This window comes from Balaenoptera ricei, chromosome 12, assembly GCF_028023285.1.
Source record: "Balaenoptera ricei isolate mBalRic1 chromosome 12, mBalRic1.hap2, whole genome shotgun sequence".
Lineage (NCBI taxonomy): Eukaryota > Metazoa > Chordata > Mammalia > Artiodactyla > Balaenopteridae > Balaenoptera > Balaenoptera ricei.
The window spans coordinates 9,574,322-9,596,239 of NC_082650.1; the positions used below are offsets into that span (position 1 = coordinate 9,574,322).

Consider the following 21,918-nt stretch of genomic DNA (forward strand, 5'->3'; position numbering starts at 1 on the left):
GTTGCACAACAATGTGAATGTCCTTCATGCCACTGACCTGTACGCTTAAAATTGCTTAAAACGGTAAATTTTATCTTATGTATATTTTACTACAATTTTAAAAAGCCTCCAAAACCTCAATATCAATGCAGAAATCCTCTCCCTCAAAACCCAGCTCCAAGTCAGAGCTGCCCAGGAGAAACCCCGACCCCTACAGTGCCAGGGTCCGAGTCTCATCTGTGGCCACCTGTCGTCCATCATCTGGCTGGGAAGGGCAGGCGCTGGGGTCACGATGAGTCAGGGGCAGACACGGTGGTTCATTCAGGGGCAACGCTGGGCATTTTCTGTGTTGGGTTTTCTCTGTGTTTGCTCGGCCTCGAGTTCTCTCCCTGGCCAGGTGCGTACTGATCTCAACCCTGGGTGCCTACAAACTGTCTTACCTACTCGTCTGCTGGTAGAGGGTACTCTCAGATCCGTGAGCATGGGACTTGGGGAGCCTAGGCTTCCCCAGCTGTGAAGTGATGAGCTGGGGCCAGCGGAGCCCGGAGCTCCCGCCCCTGCCCCTTACCAACGAGCTCAGAATTCTAATCACCTGTATCCACCTGCTCATCTCAAGTACCTCTTTATCCTTCCCTGCCAAGAAGATGAGCGCAGTGAAGGCAGCGGTGTGCTGGCAGCTTTCACCAGCTCCCGGGAGCCAGCTGAGCACATCACATCCCAATTCCACACTGGCCTGAAATCAGCCACGGTGGGTGCATTTACACCACGGAAACTGGCAAACGCCACCTGTCAGGGATTTCCCCCCAGAGAGCTGGAAGTCAAACAGTGGAGAGCACACCACCGGGTATAAGTATTAAAATAAATTATTATTATTACAACTGATGGCCATCCCCTTTCAAGACTTGCTGGAGAACACTGCCTTCCCCGAATCTCAAAGGCTCAGAGAGACTCAAAATTCCCTCCCCAGAGACGTTCCATTCTGCGGTGACTGCCCAGAGAAGTCAGCCCTCGGCTGGCCTGTGCAGACTAACCACCACCAGGAGTCACCGACCTGAAGGCACTCAGCCTGGGCCACACACCTAGTTCTCCCAGAAAGACCCACCCCCTGCAGGACAGCCTCCCCCAACACTCAGTACCCAAGTTCAGTCCATGTTCGTTCTCTCATGTAAGCCCCTTCAGAACTATGTAAGATAGACTTGAGGCAGTTTTCCTGCTTTTAGAGGAAATTAGAGATCAAATTAACTCAGGTCAGTCTGTTGAGAAGCCGAAGCTAGATTCGAGGAGGGCTGTCTGGCGGAAGGTTTACAGGACTGGCATGTACAGTTTCACAGGCTGTGCACTGTACAACTCCAGGAGACACAATTCATTAGAGACCTCAATTTCTTCAACCCCTGAGGCTATGAAATAGGGAGGCCTTGAGAGCTTAGGTGAAAAGGGAGTTAAATCCCTACAATCATTGGGATAAATTCTTTCCATAACTATACTCTCACTTTCTATGCTTTGTACTGTGTATGTGTCAGGAAGCCCAGCTCCGGGGCTTATTGCAGGGGCTCCACCCCCTTCCTGCTGCCATTTCAGAGAGGAAGGAGGGACTTTGGCTGTCCATGAAAATCTATGAACCTGTGTATGTTTCTTAATTTCTAACATAAAAGGCTATTTTCACTGAGGTAGATTGAAATTGAACAACTGCCCCAAGTTAAGAGCCTGAGGGGAAGTCTCTCTCTTTGTACAGAGGCCTTCAGCCTAAGAAAATCAAAAGGGGCGGCCGACTCCCACTCGGGCTGGTTGTCTCGGTAGCAAATGAAAATTGGAATTTCACTCTGTGCTGCTGACACCCTCCACAGGTGGGGAAGAAAACAAAACAGACCGTAGTCCTGGGGTGGGGACTTGCAGTGGGAAAAGAAATTTAAGTTAAAGCCAAACACTCCTCAGTGTAACCAAAGGGAATTTGAAAAACTCGATGACAAGGCCCAATCCTTCCATCCTTCAGATACCCTGGGCACTTTCAGAAATGTGTTGAGAAAGGCCAAATAATCCTGACATCCCAAAAGTCAAACGCATTCTCACCATGCTCAGGGAGCCTTCACAGCCCACCCTGCAGGGTGACACTGGTGGGCAGGGCTGAGGGTATTCAGAGGACACCAGAAATGGGGGCTGGGGACCAGAGGTTGTGCTCACTCACCCCTCAGGGGAGGGGGCAGGTGGGTGGAGGGCTGCAGGCGGGGAGGAGGGCCTTGTCCAGGGCAGCTTTAGGAGTTGGTCACCTCTCTCCACACCCTGCCCCGGGAAGAGCCTGCTGCAGCTGGACACCCACAGACACCCTGGCTCACTCTGACAATGTCTCTGGGCGCTGCCACCCTTCCCAGTTAGGACCAGTTCCCTGGAGCTGATCTCAAATCATAGCCCAGGAAGAAAAGCGTTGCCCTGGGATGTGGGGAAGGTACTGCTTTCCTGGCCTTGAAATCTCAGCCTTTCTGTTCCTTTCAGGACAGAACAGCCTGGTGGCTGAAGGAAGCCCCTGCAGCCAGAAAGCAAGAGTTTAAAACCCAGTCGCCACTTGAGGACTGCCCGACTTTGGGCTAGTGACATATGAGAAATGGACCATTAATTTATGTACAAGAAGAATGTTGCCAAGTATAACTAAGATGCCAACAACTGTAACGTATCTTGAATGTGCAGGTGTTGTAATATGAAAAATGTGTCACAGAACAGATGAAATACAAGTCTTCAGCTCCCCGCCAGTAACAGTCCCTACCTCATAGGTTGCTGGGAGAGCTGAGTTAATAAATTAAAACGCTTAAAACGGTGCTAGCACAGAGTGAGCACCATGCAAGGTTAGCTGTCACCCTCATATCCTCATGACTGAGGAAAGGCCTCAGGAATTTTTCATAACCTCAGAAAAAAAAAATGCTGCAGGGGAAAAAACCTATAGAAACCCTTGGCAGGCAGCACATCTTCATGAAAAAAGCAAGGGTCTGGAGGCAGCTAGATCCAGGTCTGAATCCTACCTAAGCCTCTTAGGCAAGTTTCTTTTAGCCTCTGAGTCTGTTTCCTTTACTGAAAACGAGGATAAAGATACCGTATCACACTGACTTGTTTTTAGGATTAAAGAATCTAATGTATACTTAGCCATTGGCACAAAATAGACATTTAATAAGTGCATTTTGTCATGCGGGTACTGAATGCTTTTCCTAAACACTGTTGGGAGATGATGAATGTCATCATCACAGTTCAGAAAAAAACCATCCCACTAAAGAAAAGACCGGAAAAGTGATGGCAAACGACAGGGCTGTTCTGTCAGCTTTCAGAATCCTCAATGCAGGGAAACAGCCGCTCCGTGGATGTGGAGATGCTCGTGCTCAGCTCGGGAAGAGCCTGCGTTTGGTAAACGCACAGCCTGCTCTGCTCTTGGCCCCGTAAGTCCTGGGAGACACTCAGCTGTAAATTAGGCAGCTGCGAGGGGAGGAAGGACATGGCGGCTGCAGCCCCAGAAGTGCACCAGGGCTCTCAGGAGGTCCGGGAGCGCAGAGGCGACCCAGTGGCCCCAACACGGAGGCGGTGACACCCCACCCCAGCCTACGGCTCAGCCCCTTGAGTGTCACACCGAGAAGGATGTCCACCTGCTCCTGTAATTCTCGGCCCCTTCGAGTCACACGACGCAGCCCAGTTCTGAAGCTCCTTCCCTTGCTCTCGCTCACACCCACCCTTGGTGCCCGACGGTCAGGTGCTGGTGGCCTTTCTCTCCTTGCCAACAATGCCCCGCCCCAGCTCCTCTCCCTCAAGACACACCCAGCAAGTCCAGGGGCTCCGGGCCTCTGACCTCCACCCCATCTGGAACACAGATCTCTTGTAAACAACAAACAAGCCCCTGGGTTGACCCCTCCACGTCCAGACCAGGCTGGAAAACCTTAGATCCTGGTGGGCGCACGATGAAGGTGCGCTTCCTTTGCACCCAGGGCAGGAGGCAGCAATGGCAGGTGAGGACCAGGAGGTCACCTCTGCGCTCACCTGGACCTCCTCCCCAGCCCGGAGGAGCTGGCTCAGCGAAAGAAACATTTTACAAGATGATAACAGTTAAAATAAAACACCTAAATCCCACAGTCTTCCCACACTAACATAAGAGAGGCTCTGCCCGGCACCAGAGATCTATCTAGCCAGGGGGGTCCGACAGCTGCTGCCCCTCGGAGCGGGTACTCACCGGACTTCAACCTGAGCTCCCCCAGGCAGCCATAAGCATCAGTGAGCTTTCCATACTGGCCTTTAATGACCTCCTTTTCTTCTGGAGCTGGGGAAGAAGCACAGCACAGACCGCATCAGCCGAGCCTCCTGTTGGGAGTTCATTCACTGCAGCTTCCAATGCAGCTCCCACCCACTCGGAAAAGAACACGCAGAGACAATAGCTCGGCCCCAAGTAATATTTGTGAAGGTTTGAGGATCAGCAAATCACTGAGCTGCAGTAACTTAGACCTTCCCACCAAAAGCTCGCTCTCTGGAAGCTCCGACAGCTGCCTGCAGGCTGGAGAGGAAGAGGGGAGTCCCCGGCTGGCAGAGGTGTGAGGGTTCGAGCCAGGGGCAGGTGCTGCGGGCCGGCCCCGTCCCTCTGCGCCGCAGCCCATATGCTCAGAAACAGCAGTGAGTCATCGCTCCCTGATGGGGAGGACCTTCCTTCTTAAGTACCGTCCACTGGAGGCTGCGTCGTTCAAGTGCCCACCTGCCCCCAGGGACCAGCTAACACATGGGGGCTGAGCAGGAGGCCTGCGGCCAGTGAATCCCAAGGCAGGCTGCTGAACAGAGGCCCCGGGTCTTCAGCAGTTACTGGAAACGCCCAGGGCGAGACCCAGCCTGGTGCAAAAGCAAAGGAAGAAAAACTGACAGAGAGAAAGACTGTTAGAAGCAGGGAGCCCTTGACCTTGACGATGATGCCACAGACGCCATTGGAGATGCCGTTGGCTGTTACAGGGGCCAGGCCTTTGTACCCCTTTCTCAGAAGAATGTTTCTAAATGCACAGAACAAAACGTAAACATGGGTGAATCCTCAAATAAGGACCTGGCAAATACCACTAGGGAGACTTACTAGGGAAGCAGTTACTCAGCCTCAACTGAATTCATCTATTGAGTTGGCCAAAAAGTCCGTTCGGGTTTTTCCATAACATCTTATGGAAAAACCCGAACGGACTTTTTGGCCAATCCAATAACACAAGGGCTCTCCATCTGGGGAGACAGAGGAAGGCCTGGGCAGATACCAGAGCTTCACGGATAGCTTGTGGGGGAATCTGTATGATCTCTAAAATTGTATGCAAAAATTTTGATGTATATTTTTATGAGGCTAGGATCCATAATTTTCATTAGACTCTCCAAGGAGTTACATGGTTAAGTTATATGGTTAAGAACCAGTTTAATAAATGACATTTTCCTGCAACAGTCATGTGAATTTTTCTAATTGATTAGGTTTTTTTTTTTTTGGTGGGGGGGATCAGGGAGAAGAGTAACCTGAAGGTAACTACCATAGCCCTGCCGACTCCATCGACTTGCCTCACAGGATGTGGGGCAGCTGGGAGGTGGTGGAATGATGTGTTAGTCTCCACAGCTGCGGTAACAAACGACCGACCACATACTCAGTGGCCCAAGACAACACAAATTTGTGATCTTATAATTCTGCTTGTCTGAAGTCTCTGAAATGGGTTTCACCAGGTTAAAATCAAGGTGTCAGAAGGATGGGGTTGCTTCTGGAGGCTCTAGAAAAGAAGCCATTTCCCTGCCTTTTCCAGCTTCTAGAGTCTCCTGCATTCCTTGGCTCCTGGCTGCTTCCTCACTCTCCGAAGCCAGCAATCGCATCACTCCCATCTCTGCTTCCATCTTCATACCTCATTCTCTCTCCTTCTCCTGCCTCCCTCTTCCATCTGTTAAGGACCGTTGTGAGTACACTGGGCCCCCAGATAACCCCAAACAATCTCCCATCTCAAGGCCCTTAACTTAATCACATCTGCAAAGTCCCTTCTGCCATGTGTGATAACATTCACAGGAAATGGGGATTAGGATGTGGACCTCCGAGGGGCCCCAGATGGATACAACCCAGTTCCTGGAGCCCACGGGTATTTAGCTCCCACACTGATGATAATGAGGACACGGCACCCTCTCCATCCCCGAGCCTGCTCTCTGCCCAGGGTGGTGACAAACCCGCCATTAAGGGACAGGCCCTGTGCCCTGTGCCATGGAGCCCTCCTGGAAGTTGCCTGCTCCCTGTTCTAGGGCAGGTGAAGCTCTAGGACAGGTAAAGCCTGTGAAATCGCAACCCCCCAGGTGGAAGCGAACTGCCTCCTGCAGGCCCTGTTCAGGGCCACCCATGGTGTCTCCCAGTCTAACCAGGGAGAGGTAAACAGGCAGCTCCTGGTCCTCGCCTTGGTGGACAAGTTGCTCAATGCAAGAGAATAATTCTGACATGAAGAAGTCATATTTTAACCCTCAGAGCTTTACAAAGCCTTTGAACAGAACCCTGAAGCCGGAGTATCACCTGGGTCTCACTGTGCTGACCCTAAAACAAGGCGGTCTTTGTGCATTCATGCACCTCTGCAAATAGTCCCGACCGAATAAACAAAACCCTGGGAAACTGCCAGCCAAAGTAACGTGGTCAAATCCACACTTCACAGGTGGGAACAGGGCTTCAGGAGAAGCCGTGGAAACAGACTGACCCCCTGCCCTGCTGGATCACAGAGGACAAGCCCACATACCATGTCCCCCGCCCCCGCGCCGGGAAAATTAAACAAACACAAACAAAAAAGACTTTTCATCCTATTTTAAAAACAAACAAGCACAACGCCACCAGGCCACTTTGTCCCATTCGAATCCTGTAAATGATTGACTCCTGAATATATAATCAACACCATTATCCCCGACATTCACATGTGGTAACTCACGGCAGGTCACGACCTTAGTGCACGTGACAGTCCTGGGAGAAGATGCTTTTGCTCCAGCACAAACAGACTGATGGTAAACAAACCAGGTGGCCTAAAACATCGAAATTTTCTCAGCTCTCGGTTCTGGAGCCTGGAAGTCTGGAAGCAAGGTGTCAGCGGGCCACACTTCCTCTGAAGGCCCCAGGGGAGGGTCCTCCCACCTTGTCCTGGCTTGTGGCGGTGGTCATCAATCTTGGCCTTCCTCGGCCTGTAGCTGCGTCACTCCAACCCCTGCCTGCATCTTCACGTGGCTGTCTTCTCCCTGTGTGGCTCTGTGTCTCTCTCCTCTTGTAAGGGCACCCATCACACTGGATTTGGGGCCCCCCTCCAGGATGACCTCAATTCAACCTAACTAATTACACCTGCAATGACCCTATTTCCAAATAAGGTCACATTCCAGGGTACCAGAAGTTAGGACTTCCATGGATCCTTTTGGGGGACACGGCTGAACCCATAAGACGTGGTACCCTTTTCCTCTGGTGAGCCAGCCCTCTTAAAGCCCAGACTCCCGGCAAACCGTCTCTCCTTTTCTCCACGCCCTCCTCTCCGAGGCCCCTTCTGACCCCTGCAATGTGGAAGCAGGATGCGTCCCATCCCTGTGACGCAGGCCCCCTCGCGGCCCTCACAGCCCCACCTCCAGCACTCCCGGAGGCCCGGCCTCCCGGGCAGGCTGTTCCGAAACTGCCCAACATGCCGCCTGCCCCAAGTAACTATTTCCTCACTTAGTGTCGAAGGAAGAAGAAATCCATTTTGCTCTTCAAAAGGGAGCTCACAAATCAAATACGTACGAGCCTCAGGCAGGTAATGAATGAATGAAGCTGCCGGAGGGGCCATGGGCGGGCGACCAGAGGACACATGCCCCTTCTGATGGGGGCACACGGTCCGTTCCCACCCTTTTACCCCAGGAGGACAGGCCAGCCCGGTGCCAGCAAGCCTCCAGTTTTTCAAGAGAAGTAGGATACTTCTGATTTTTCAGTGTTGGCAACCAATCCAGATTTATTTTAAGCATCGTGTGGGCTGCACACCTCTGCAGACCGTATTTGATCTGCCCGTTGGCAACTTCTGTCCTTCCTTACTTAATGTCTCAAAAATAGACTATGCCTGTCTTCCACACTTTTTTGCATTTCCGGTAGGTTTTTCCATGTGAGAATGTTTTCACTTCCCCTGCCCACATCCCCCCCTCTTCCCCGCCATTGGCCATGACTTTCCAGAAAGTCCTCTCGTTTACACTCCCCCCCTCATCCTCGTCCACCTCTTGCCCAGGGATTCAGCAGTTCATTCAGTGGGCGTGTATCTGAGAGCCAAATGCAGCTGGCACTGTCCCAGGCACAGGGACCCAGCAGGGATCCAAACAGACCCAAACCCACCTACATCGGAGTCAGCTGAGGCAGACACTGGGCAGTGGCAAAGAAGGGACACATGTCATGAACGGATGAGTGATGACAGTGGCGGCCAACCCGGTGGGGCTGGGAGCTGGGAGCCGTGGCACTGACGAGGCTGCCACAAAGGTGGTGAAGTGGCAGCACCTACTCAGTGCCAGGAACCACACAAGCTTCCTGCCAAGGGGGACAGATCAGATCAGTAGCACAACACAGACAGTGACGTGAGCTAAGGAGAAGAAGTGAGCAGGGAAGAGGGGTAGGAAGTGGGGGCAGTGTGACCTTTTACACAGTGGGGTCCGACAAGGCCTCTCACTGCAGGGGCGACCTTTGAAAGTAGATGAAGGAAAAGAGAGAGATGGCTGACTGGAGGGTCGGGGAGCACTATGGGTCCAGAAGAGCACATGCAAAGGTCCTGAGGTGGAAGCATTCTTGGCATATGCAAAGGTTAGCGAGGTCAGCGTGTCTGATAGAGGAAATGGAGTCGGGGACACATTGCAAAGTGCTTTCTAGGTGATAAAGAGACTTGGGGTTTCACTCTGAGTGAGAGGGAAGCATTGCAGGGTTTTGAGGATCACTCTGGCTGTCCTGTTGAAAACAGATCCTAGAGGGGCAAAGGAAAGGCAAGGAGACCAGTTAGGAGGCCCTACAACGATCGAGGCAAGAGAGGATGCTTGGACCAGGGTGGTAGGACTGGAGGTGCTGGGAAACGGTCAAATGCTGGTAACACGCGCACGTGCACGCACACACACGCTCTTTTCTATTATTGAAACTTCCAAAGAAAAGCAGACTAGTGTAATAAACCCTATGTATCCAACAGCTCCGACTGCTATCAATTCACGCCCAACCTTACTTCCTTCACACCCGTCACCCACTCTCCTACACCTCAGATCAGTCTCCTCATGTGGGCCTCAGACAATATGCATCAACCAGCGTCAGGAATAGAAACTATGGGACCCCATCCCAGCCCTGCTGAATCAGAAACTCTGGCCTTAAGACGCAGAAATCTGTGTTTTCACAAGTCCTCTGGGTGAGAAGCACTGCCCGAGATTATTCCAAGTAAATCCCAGACTTCACGTCATTTTATCTATAAATATTTCTGTACGAATTTCTAAAAGATAAGGGTTCTTTTTAAAAAGGGAGCACAATACCATGATCAAATCTAAAAAAAAAAAAAAAAGTAACCATAATTCCTTAACATCATCAAATATCTGCAGATATTTTGAAGGCAGAATGAGAAGGACCTGTGGACAGACCGGATGCGGGACATGAGAGAAAGACAGGGTTCAAGGATGATGCCAAGTCCTGCTCCCGAACAACTGACAGGATGGCATGGCCATGACCCCCGGTGTCTGTGAAGACGGACGGGCCAGGTCTCGGAAAGGCACTGGGAGCTCAGTTCAGACAGGCCCCAGATTTCGAGGCTGGAGTTATGCCATCTGGAGTTACACAGAGACATCGGCTGAAGATACAAACTGGATGCCCCCAGCAAACAGAAGGTACATAAAACCATGAGAGTGGGGGAGATGGTCTGGGGAGTGCGTGGAGGGGACAGAGTGTTTAAAGGCTGGGGAGACGGAGGAGAAGAAGCCAAAAAGGGGCTTCCCTGGTGACGCATGGTTAAGAATCCACCTGCCAATGCAGGGGACGATCCTGGTCCGGGAAGATCCCACATGCCGTGGAGCAGCTGGGCCCGTGCGCCACAACTACTGAGCCTGCGTATCACAAGTACTGAAGCCTGTGCGCCACAACTACTGAAGCCCGCACGCCTACAGCCCATGCTCCGCAACAAGAGAAGCCACCGCAATGAGAAGTGCACATACGACAATGAAGAGTAGCCCCCGCTCGCTGCAACCAGAGAAAGCCCGCGCGCAGCAACGAAGACCCAACGCAGCCAAAAATAAATTAATTAAATAAATAAATTTTTTAAAAAATCAGTTGTATTTAAAAAAAAAAAGAAGAAAAAGAAGAAGCCAAAAAGATATAAGAAAAGCCAGCAGTGCGTGGTGTCAGGAGCCCAGAGGAGAGTGCTGACAGGAGGCACAAAGGGTCAGTGAGGTTGGATGCTGTCCTGAGTCCCGTCCCACCAGGACTGAGCATTCATCACTCCAGGTACACACAGGTGAGCCAGGAAAGGGCAGTTTCCGGAAAGTTGAGGGACTAAAACCTGAATGGAGAGGAAGAGAAAAAACAGAGACCGTGAGTAGAGACAATTCCTTGAGGAACTCGTGTGTGTGTGTGTGTGTGTGTAGAAATGGGAGGCTGTAGAGCGGGAAGTGGGGTCTAAAGATTTCCCTAAGGTTTGCACGCTGGTAGAAATGATCCAAGGGAGGTAAAAACTGCTGGAGGAGGAGAGAGAGGGGACCCGCCAGCAGTGCCCTGGACTGGGTCATGGACCTGACGTGTGAATGGGGGCTGCCTTAACACAGAGTCCATCCACGCAACAGGAGAGGACGAGGGCACAGGGACAGATATGCTGGGTGGGTGGCCACGGCGCAGGCAGCGGGTGGAAATTCTCTCCTCGTTGCTTCAGTTTTCTCAGTGAAACGAGAAGCAACCCGTCAGCTCGTCAGCTCGAAGCGAGGAGGCGGAGGTGAGGCAGAGCTGCAGGGGGAGGTGTGGAGGAGCTGCCTGGGGAGGCGGGAGGGGGAAGGGGATACAGGAGCATCACTGAAGGGCCTGGGGACCCTGAAGGGGCAATGAGACCCATCGGTGTGGTGGTGGGTTGCCTCCAGAAACTTCCAGCCACACAGAGGCAGGTACAGGCGAGGAGAGGAGGACCTACCCAGTGGTTTACCAGGTGAGTAGTAGCGAGCAAGAGAGGGGCAGGGGTGGGAGGAGAGGGGCAGGGGTGGTGTGTGAAGGGGTGCAGAGGGAGGAGAGGCATGGGGGTCGGGAAGCGACTGGAAGAGGTGGCAGGTTCACCTCCTGCACTGTTGATGGGAATGTAAGTTGGTGCAGCCACTATGGAAAACAGTGTGGCGGTTCCTCAAAAGGTGAAAAATAGAGCTACCATATGATCCAGCGATCCCACTCCTGGGCGTATATCCAGACAAAACTCTAATTTGAAAAGATACATGCACCCCAATGTTCACAGCAGCACTGTTCGCGATAGCCAAGACATGGAAGCAACCTAAATGTCCATCGACAGATGAGTGGATAAAGATGTGGTACACACACACACACACACACACACAAACACACACAAATGGAATACTACTCAGCCATAAAAAAGAATGAAATAATGTCATTTTCAGCAACATGGATGGTGGATTGGGAGTTTGGGGTTAGCAGATGCAAACTATTATATAGAGAATGGTTAAACAACAAGGTCCTACTGTATAGCACAGGGAACTATATTCGATATCCTATGATAAACCATAATGGAAAAGAATATGAAAAAGAATGCATGTATATGTAAAAAAAATTTTTAAAGAGGTGGCAGGTTCACGGGACTGCAGTCCCAGCGGGGTCAAGGTGGTTGGAATTGGGGAAGTGAGGGATGAGCTGGAAAGATGAAGGTGGAAGATGAAAAGTGGTACGTCTGACACAGAGGGCGGATGGAGTGTTTGGGCCGACAGAGAAGAAGGTAAAATCGTCAAGGAACCAGGCGATTTCAAAGAGGGCCAGGGGGCAACGTGGTTCCTTGGTGTGCATGGACAAAGGCTCAACAGAGCCTGCAAGAGAGTTTGACCCTAGATTAACCTCCAAGTCCTGTTTCCCTGGTGACCTGATAAACCTTGTCTACAATACTAGACGAGATGGCTTATGATAAAAATTGACCTGTCTGGTAGCAGGCATTGGACCGGGAGGAACCACAGGCGACCAGAACAACGATGAGGCCACAGCGACCCTTGGGTGGAGCTGTCCTTTGAGGGAACCTGGAAGCTCAGCTGACCACCGACACTGGATCCTATCGGGGCGTGAGGCTTCTCAGCAAGACAGCCCCGGTACCCAAGCCGCCCTGGCACCCACGCCGCCCTGGCGCCCACACCTCCCTAGCGCCCACACCCCGTGAGTGACCTTACAGGGCTGCTGTGAGGATAACTCCAGAGAAGAAGGCTTCGTGCAGCCCCGCCAGCGAGCTCTGGTTCCTGTCCTGGATGCCAAGTGGGGCGCTGACAGTTTGGATGCTTAGATGGGCCTAGGAAGACCTCCTGGTGGGCGCTGGACATGATATTCCTCGTTGACTGCTTTTATGGTGGAGGGAAGGAGGATGGCCTGGAGGTGGCAAAGAAGAGCCTGGGGGGACACGCATCCCCCCCGCCCCGGGTCCAGTGGGCCAAGGGGAGTGGAAGAGAAAGGGCTCCACTGCAGGGGGAACAGGGCTTGCCCCAAGGCAGAGCAAAGCTGGCCCGGGATTCTGGTTCTCAGGACAGACCTCTGTCATCAGACAGAGCTGGGGCCGGGGCAGGTCTCGTGGGAGCCACAGGCTGTAGCGAGAGTCTGCTCTACTCCAGGCCAAGCAGGCCGTGTTCCTGGTCAGCAGGCCAGCAGTCTGGATCAGTAATCAAACCAACCATGCGTGCTTCTTTCTTCCATAATATTTTCCACAGTAACACACCTTAAGGAAATTCCATCAAAGCCCAGCCCACAGGTCAGAAAAATAAGTAGGTCAATTTAACAACGCAGACGGCCCAAGACTGAGGTACCATTTGTGGCTGCGTTCTTGTGCCCGACGTTACACCAGCTTCTTCTATTTCATGGTCTCAAGAGGACAGAATCATCAAGATCAAGGTCAACGACTTCTTCATGTGCTAATTCTGAGCTCAGCTCAGACTGGCTTGTGGCTGTTCCTTCCAGAGTTATCAGTTGGGAGCTAAAGCAGCTCTCCAGAAAGACAATGGTTTTCCTCGGGCAGGCGGGCGGGTGGATGGAGGCTGCTGGAGGGTTGCTAAGCAACGTGGAAATCAAAACACCAGCCTGAAACAGAAGCTTGAGAGCCCAGACAAAAGCCAACTGGGCAGACACACCAGCCCCGCTGAGAAACCTTCCTGCTCTCCCCACCACCTCTCCCTCTCCCAAAAGTCCAAGCCACGTGAAGGGCAGGTTGGGGAGTGCACCCCAAAAACACGACCTAAGCAGAAGCACTGTCTCCCAGCAAAGCTGTGCATACGTGCGCCACCCAGCCAGAGGAAGTAAGAGGACAATGTATGGTCTCCTGTGGCCACAGCTGGAGAAGCAGCTGGATAAACTCCCCTCCCTGCACCAAGGTCAGCAGCGGCTGAGGTGACCAGCCTGGAAGAGGAGGCCGGCTCCTCGGACAAGAGGGCTTGAGCGCTGGGCTGGACACTGAGCCTTTAGAGTTGAGTCTTTTTTTCCCTAAAAAGAAGGGATCCGGGCCTTTAAAAAAATACTGCCACAGTGCTGACTAGGCTTCTGATGGAGCCAGGAGACGGGGGCGGCAGAAGTCCTGGTCAGCAGTGCTTACGCCGGCAGCATGGGCTGGGTCAGGGCACCTGCAGGGCCTCCCACCCAACAGAGAACAAGAATGAGCATCCTTTACCCCCTTTTCCACAAATGCGTGCAAGCTATCTTTAGGCATGGGGGAGAGGTACATCCTTCAGGGCAGAGTTCACGGGCTGACCACAGACCTCACTGCTGGGCCTTCTGTCCCCCTCCCCGGTCCCCACAAGTGACTCCCCCCCGGGGCAAGTCCCGACGTGCCACTCCCTCCTATAACAAACCCTTCCGTGTGCTTCCCTTGACTAACAAATTAGACCCAAGGCCTGGGCCGGGTGCTGAAGGTTCCTCTCCCAGCTACTTGCCCAGTTTCTTCTCTAACTGACCAGCCAAGCCAGTTCCTGAGTATTTTCCCCTCTTTTCTTCCTTACTCAGGAAGAAGTACTTCCTTACTCTACCTGAGTGCCCCTCCCAGCCCTGCTACAACCCCACTGGAGTGCCTCGTCCCTCACCGAGAAGCCCTGTTTCCATGCATGTATACACACACACACACACACACACACACACACACACACACACACACACACCCTTACCTGTAGAAACCATGTCACGTGATCCATATACACCTTCTAATGCTACACGAGGTGCAGGGAGGGAGGGGGAGAGAAGGGGAAAGTCACACCCTTTCCCACTTCAATCCCATCACTCAACAAGGATGCTAGATGCCTACTGTGTGCCAGGTGCTGCTCCAGGCACTGGGGGAAGCAGCAGTGAGGCAGGGATACGACCAGCAGGAGAAGCATCCTTCAGGAAGCAGGTGTGATCACCTGGGTGATGCGACGGGCAGGCCTGCGTGGGATCCGGCAAGGCAGCCATCTCTGGTGACCCTGATGAAGGGCTTCAGAGTACCAACGGGCGAGCACCAGAGCCTGCCTGAAACTGTGTCACGGAGAGTAGGAGGAGGGAGAGCGGAGACAGCGCCTTCACATGGGGGAACGGAACAGAGAAAGGAGGCGGGGGGTTGGGGTCGAGCGAGGGTGTTTCTAAACATGAACCGTCTGTTGGTGCAACGGTGGAAAGCATCCAGCTAGGAAGGGAAGGGAGGACGCGGGGAGCAGAGTCTTCAGAGGTGAGAGGGGACAGGACCAGCGCAAAGGAGGAAGAACAGGAGCTCAGAGGTCACATGCCCTAACGGAGGGAGGCGGTGCCACCCGCACGGGGCAGGCAGGGGAGGTGACGGGGTCTGTCAGAGTTCTGCTTTAATTACTTGCATTCTCTCAGTGAAAACAGGGAGTGAAATCATTAGCGGAGAGGGACAAGGTGTTGAAGGCCTGAGATGAGAAACAGTCATCCCGGAGGGCGGAAGAGAAACCTGGCTAGGCAAATGCAACCAGGCGACCGAACCAGCACTGGAAACCCTTAGGAAGCTGCGACAGACAAATCAGTGTGGTCGGGTTTTTCTCCAGCTGCGTCCAGCAACATGAGGGTGTGCACGCAGTGGGGGGAGAAGACTAACGCAGGGCCAGGGGTTTTGCCTGGCAAGTGTGAAGGAGAGAGTGGTTGAAAGAGGGGAGAGCGTGTGCAAGAGGAATGATCACCATGGATGGGAACTGAAGCAGGACAAGGAGGCAAGAGAGGATGTGAGGGCAGGGAAGGTGCTGGGAAGGTTCGGGGGCCGCAGACTCAAGGTCTGAGTAGGGGTCCTGCGTGGGTTAGGAGGGCAGAAGGTAGCAGAGAGGACGCTTGATGCTCAACTTCCAGGGCGGTATAATGACTGGTGATGAGAAGGCCAGCGGCGTGAAGGGGGATGGAAGGAAAGACTTGGCAGTGAGGAGGTGAGAGCAGCTAATGGGCACGACCATGCCTAGGATGGGACAGGAGAGGTGGCGGAAGAGCTGGGCGAGCCAGGAGCCCAGCCCTCCATGAATGGGAGCCTGGCCGAGAGGCAGGCAGTCTTCCAGGGAGGGATAGGGACCTGCGGGGAAGCAGCGGTGAGGAACACAGACAATGACCCCGCCTCCAGCAAGGCCACCGGGTTTGGGGGGATGCATGAAGGTGAGGTCGGGACACAGTTCCAGGAGGCTGGGGTGAGAGTTGATCAATCTCCCCAAGGTTGATTACTACTCTATATTTTAATCCAGAATCCAGACAACAGTCGATAATTCATTTCCTAGGCTTCTCTGGTTTAAAAATTTTTTTGTTCGGTCAGATTCATGAGGGATCTGACAGAGCAGTTTGTTCACCTGTGTCAGATGCTCAGAAACTGTCACAGCGCTGCAGGCACGCTCTTTGGGGACCTCTGACAAACTCGGGAGCACACAGGTCCAGGGAAGACGAGGGAAGTTCAGCTCAGCGCAGACACGTTATTATCGCTTTATTACCGACACCCCACACGTAGGTAATATCTAGGGGCGTAGTCTGTGACAGGTGTGGCCTCTTTCTCCATATATGTCTATAAACTAAACACACCTGCTTACTCACAGAGGCCCCACCCAACATCAACGGGAAACGATCACAGTTTCTTTGTTTTTTTTTAACAAAAGGGCGGGAGAAACCTTCTCAAATGAACCTAGTTACACTGTTTTGTTGATTTGGAAACTGCCTCCTCCAAATTACCCTCCAGCCAAAGGCTTTCTGCACCTGGAATTAGCTCTAGTCTCGCAAACAGAGAAGCCTGTGGCTGGCTCAGAACCTGGCCTTAGAATCTTCATCCCTTCACAGCAGGGATTCCCCCAAGTGTACCCTAGGGACACTGGTCACCGTCGGGTGTTGGTGTATGTTCCGTGAACTAAAGGTCAAAGGTGTCTGGGGAAGGCAGGGCTGTCTCAGTAGGTGGATTTACTGCAGGGCCTGGCCATCCTTCATATGCTAACTCACGCTGGACCTCTCCAAGGGGTCACCGTGTCCAGACTCCCCCAGCCATCTGCCACAAAATCCTTTCGTTTGGGGAGCCCCTCTCTGGGGAAGTTTGCCTTTACAGAATGCCTCTGAAGCCTGTCCCACACTCCTTGCAGGGAGCCAATTCTGTCCTCCCCAACCCTGGCTTTTTTTGACAGGTGCCATACCTCTCACCAGCCCCAACCTCTGGCCATGGCGGCCCTGTCCTACTTCCTGCCGCTCCTGGCCCTGCCACAGCTGTTGTTCATGTCCCAAGCACCTGAGCCCTGCCCTGACGTTCCCAGCACTGAGCTGGGCTGGAACCTGGGCAGGTGTGTCCCCAGAGGACAAGTTAAATCTGGGCTTGTCTGGGAGCCCACGGGGCTGACCTGGGGAACCAGTCATGTAAACCAAACATCTGCTGGGAGAGGGGTGAGCGTAAGGGGACGGACAGGTACGAGGGCACAGCTGCAGGCCAGGGGGGAGGGGTGATCCTGAGGAAGTACATTATCTGTCACCCGGGGCTTCCACTGAATCTCAGGAGGGAGGAGGCAAGAGAAGCGGAGCAAGAGAGAGAAAAGCACTCATCCGTCTAACACGGACGACGGCTCTCAGCAGAGCTGGCAGTGTTGGCTCCACTGCCTGGGCCATTTGTATTTTTCCTCTCGAGAATTACTAAGTACGGCTTTTGCCAATTTTTCTGTTGAATGGTTGGTCCTTCTTCTTCGTGATCTGTAGGCGTGTTTTTACAGCATACGATGATCACCAGTCCTGTATTTGTCCCTGTATATGTTGCAAAGGGCTGTACATAGTTCCCTTCCAGCCTGCTGCTTGTTTTTTAACTATATTTATGGTGTCTTTTGATATCCCAGAGCTTGAAATGTTTCTGTAGTCAAATCTATCAGTCTGACACGGGGTAAAGGAGGAGCAGGGGGCCCTGGGGTGCCACCAACGCTGTTTCCAGATCTTCACGCTGGTTATACGACATGTTCACTTCGCGAAAATTCACAGAACTGTCCACTTAGGATTTGTTCATTTCTCTGTATATGTTATACTTCAATAAAAAACAGTTCTTAAATCTCTCAGGTTATTTTTTCCTTTATGACTTCTGAGTTTTATGCTTTGCTTAGAAGGGCTTTCTGTACCATTACACTGTGGAAGCTTCTCCTATGTTGTTTCCTAAAACTTTAAAAGTGGGATTTCTTTACATTTAACTCTTAAGTACCTCTGGAATTTCTATATGATTTAATGTAGGGCTCTAACTTAATTGGTGTCCACATGGGCTTAACAAATCCTTTTTCTGACTCTCCAGCTCTGGTTCCCTGGGAACCCATAAAGGTAAAACATAAACCACCAGATAAACCAGATAACACTGCTTATGGTCAAAATGAACTTCATGAATGAGGAAGCCCCAATGGGGACACCAGGCTTGGGGCTTCCTTAAGTGCGACAACTTTTGTAGCTGAGCATGCCCCTTTGTGAACCCCGGAAACCATACCTATGGGGGTTTTATAAGGGATCCTAGCTCCTGCAGGCACAAGGCTGTAAGCTGGCGAGAAGCTAGCTAGTGACAGACAGCCGTGTGAACAGTCACCTGCGTGAACTGCGGCAAAGACCACTCACTCCCTGGAAGAGGAACCGCCCGGCATTGACCTGTGGGGCAAGCCCTTCTCCTTTCTGACCAGACAGCCAAGGGGGACCTGCTCTGAAATATTTGGCTGAACAAGGAAGTGCCAAGTTGCACAAACACCATTTACTGAGCGTCCACCTTTTCCCCCAATGATTTAAATTGTTACCTTAATAATAAACTAAATTACTCTATTTACATGAGTCTGTTTTGAGCCCTCTCCTCTAGTCTATTGATTTTTGCCTATTAAATCATTGTTAAGGCTTTATAGTATGATTTACTGTCTGGTAGATCAAGCCTGTCCTGATCTTTTTCAAAATCTTCTTGGCTATTTTGGCCATTTCTTCATCATTTGGCAGTGTTTCCTGAGCCTCTCCTCGTGTCAGACACTGTTGAGAACACCCCCCCCCCACACACACTTATTAGTTTCTTGGGGCTGCCGAACAAAATACCACAAGCTGGAGAATTAAAGCAACTTGCACTTGATTAATCAACTGCAAAATCCAGCTGGGGGCAGGGCCAGGCTCCCTCGGGAGGCTCCAGGGAGGATCCTTCCCGCCTGTTCGCGCTTCTGGGAGCCCCAGGCCTTCCTTGGCTGGTGGCAGCATCACTTCCATCTCCGCCTGTCTTCACGTGGCCATCTCCCCTCTGTGTGTGTGTGTCTTCACATGGCATTCTCCCCTCTGTGAGTACCTGTCTCTGTGTCTCCTCTTCTTACAAGGACACCAGTCCTACAGGATTAAGGGTCCACCCTACTTCAGGATGACCTCATCTTAATTCACACCTTAATTATGGCGACAAAGACCCTATTTCCAAGTAAGGTGACCTTCAGTTAGAGGGGTTAGGACTTGAACATATCTTTTTGGGGCGGACAGTGCAACCTACAACATCCTGCTCCCAAGGAGCTGGCATGCTCAAGACCCAACAGATGTTGCAAGCAAATAAATACGGTAATTTCAGTGACACGTGCTACAGAGACAAGAAAACAGGTGAGGGAACAGAGACAGTTGAGGCGTGGAGGCCGTGGGCTGGTTTGGCTAAGGGTGGTCAGGAACGTCTCGCCGAAGTCACCGAGTTAGGCCTGAACGAGGACAAGGTGGCCAGATAGAGGTCTGGGAAGAGCACTGCGGGCACAGGGCACAGCCAGGGCAGAGGTGCTGAGGCAGGAGCCGGTCAGGGTCACTCAAGAAGAGTGAGCCCGGGAAATGGGGGGAGACAGGCTGGAGAAAGAGCCAGAGCAGAGGACACAGGCCGTGCAGGCTCGGTCAGGCCGCTGTCTGGGGTCAAGGGGACGGCCCGGGAGTGGCAGCCAAGAGGCCACTTAGGAGGTGGCGTGTGCTCCAAGGGAGAGAAGCAGTGGTTGGACTAGTGCCGTAGCAACTGCAACAGGGGAACTGGTGGATTCAGACATATTTTGGAGGTAGAGTGGTCTGGACGTCCTGGTGGATTGGACGGAACTGAGGAGAAGATAGGGATCTGGATGACTCACAGGTTCTGTCCGAGCATTTGGCCCACCCACGGGGGGCTGCCGGGGGGCTGCCATTACTCAGAACGGGAGGATTAAGATAAGCACAAGTTTAAGTGGTGGGTGGGGGGGCAGTCCCAGATATACTTTAAAGTCAGCCTGTTACGCTTTATATCAAACGCCTGTGGGGACTTCCCTGGTGGCGCAGTGGTTAAGCATCCGCCTGCCAATGCAGGGGACACAGGTTCAATCCCTGGTCCAGGAAGATCCCACGTGCCGTGGACCAACTAAGCCCGTGCACCACAACTACTGAGCCTGCGCTCTAGAGCCCGTAAGCCACAACTACTGAGCCTGTGCTCTAGAGCCCCCGAGCCACAACTACTGAGCCCACGTGCCACAACTACTGAGCCTGTGCTCTAGAGCCCCTGAGCCACAACTACTGAGCCCACGTGCCACAACTACTGAGCCTGTGCTCTAGAGCCCACGAGCCACGACTACTGAGGCCACGTGCCATGACTACTGAAGCCTGTGAGCCTAGAGCTTGTGCTCCGCAACGAGAAGCCACCGCAATGAGAAGCCCGCGCACCGCAACAAAGAGTAGCCCCCGCTCGCCACAGCTAGAGAAAGCCCGCGTGCAGCAACAAAGACCCAACGCAGCCAAAAAGAAAATAAATAAATAAATTTATTTAAAAAACCCAAACACTCCTGTTGATTGCATTTTACTCATAGGTACTTGCATTTACAGATTTATTAAGAACATTTTTACAATGTTGATGTTCCTTTCCCAAGAATATGCTGTACCTTTCCACTTATTCAGTGCGTCCATGAAGTTTTATAGCTTTACATATTTTATTATATTTATTCCCAGAAACTGTTGTTACTGCGAGTGGAATCTGTTTTTCCTATTACATACTCTAATTGACTAATGATGGTATATGAGAAAACTACCGATTTTCATCTGTTGAGCTTGAAAAGCAGCCAGGTTATTAATTCACTACGTCTCATGAACTATCACCTGCCTATCACCCAGCTCCAACAGGCATCAAATTTTCCCAATCTTATTTCACCTGTTGTGTCCCCACTGTGTGTGTGCACATGAGTCCATCTGTCTGTCTCCTGGAGGGTTGCCACACAAGTGCCGGACGTGATATCGCTGCACTCACAGAGACTTCAGGGACTGTCTCCTGGATTTCCCAAGTGCACAATCTTATCATCCGCACCCAAAGACCTGAGAGTGATCAGGAGAGGGGAAGACAGAAGCCACAAATGTGACGACTTTCCTGCAAGACCCAGGAGAAATGCAGGGACCAAACTGAAGTCACAAAGTTCATCCTCTACAGCTCGCAAACTTTCCTCACAGGATCGCTCCTCAAGTTTTCATTCTGGGTCTATTTTCTCTTGTAAGACAAAATTCTAATAAGCTCTCAGTAACCTAATTTTCCTAACAGCAAACTGACCCAGAAACCTAAAGGGGGAGCGCTGCTGAAGTCAGACACACACCCAGAAACCCCTGAAGTCTGGAGCCATCCGTGTGCAGGCAGTGGTATTTCATTACAATTTCTCACTCCATATATGTGTCTTAGGTCATTTGTTCCAGTTCTGTGGCTGGACTAAAATTTTATCACGACCACACGAGTTAGAAAAGGCCATGACCTGTCCACCTTTTCCAGGGCGGTCTCCAGCTGGTATGGTGCCTTTTTGTGAATTAGCAAAAAGCGTCCCCTCTGGACAGATTCAGACCCACAGTCACAGCTTGGAAAGCAGGGGAGCTTGGGAGGGAACAGGAGTTCAGCCCGCCTCACCCACCCCTCCCACCCCACCACCTCACCCCAGAACCTGGCACGGAGGCCTGGACCTTCCCCTGTGTTCCCATCCCAGACTCCTGGGGTCTTTGCAAATGTCAATATTTTTAACATCCTAATGGATATCATACCTCTTTCCCTGTCAACAAACAGCAAAACTTAAAGAATAATAGCAATGAAGTTCTGTTACTTCTGGTTAAAATCAGTTTATACCATCAGACGAAATCTCTGAGTCCTCACTCCAAGCACTGTGTGTCTGGAGAAAGCAGAAAGTAGCCCTTAGAAATGGGAAGTATAAGATTCTGTTTGTCCACTCCAGAGACCTACAGTGTCAACACGGAATTCCATTCCTGCAGCTCTGCTGCTGGCCCTCTTGTGTTACCCCCACAGATGTGCTCTGCCCATGGCTCTTGCCGCCTCGTCCAGCAGCACA

General features: G+C 52.0%; 1 protein-coding gene across 7 annotated transcripts in view; it reads right to left on the reverse strand.

Moving 5' to 3' along the window:
* Window positions 1–21,918, reverse strand: part of SYNJ2 (synaptojanin 2) — a 97,079-nt gene that overhangs the window by 59,007 nt on the left and 16,154 nt on the right. For 6 of the 7 annotated variants that reach the window (XM_059940917.1, XM_059940920.1, XM_059940916.1 and 3 more), the window contains exon 2: window positions 4,178–4,264. The exons of the other annotated variant lie outside the window; for it this stretch is intronic. In XM_059940917.1, the coding sequence (XP_059796900.1) occupies window positions 4,178–4,264 (87 nt within the window). The remainder of the gene's footprint in view (window positions 1–4,177; window positions 4,265–21,918) is intronic. 7 annotated transcript variants of the gene reach the window in all.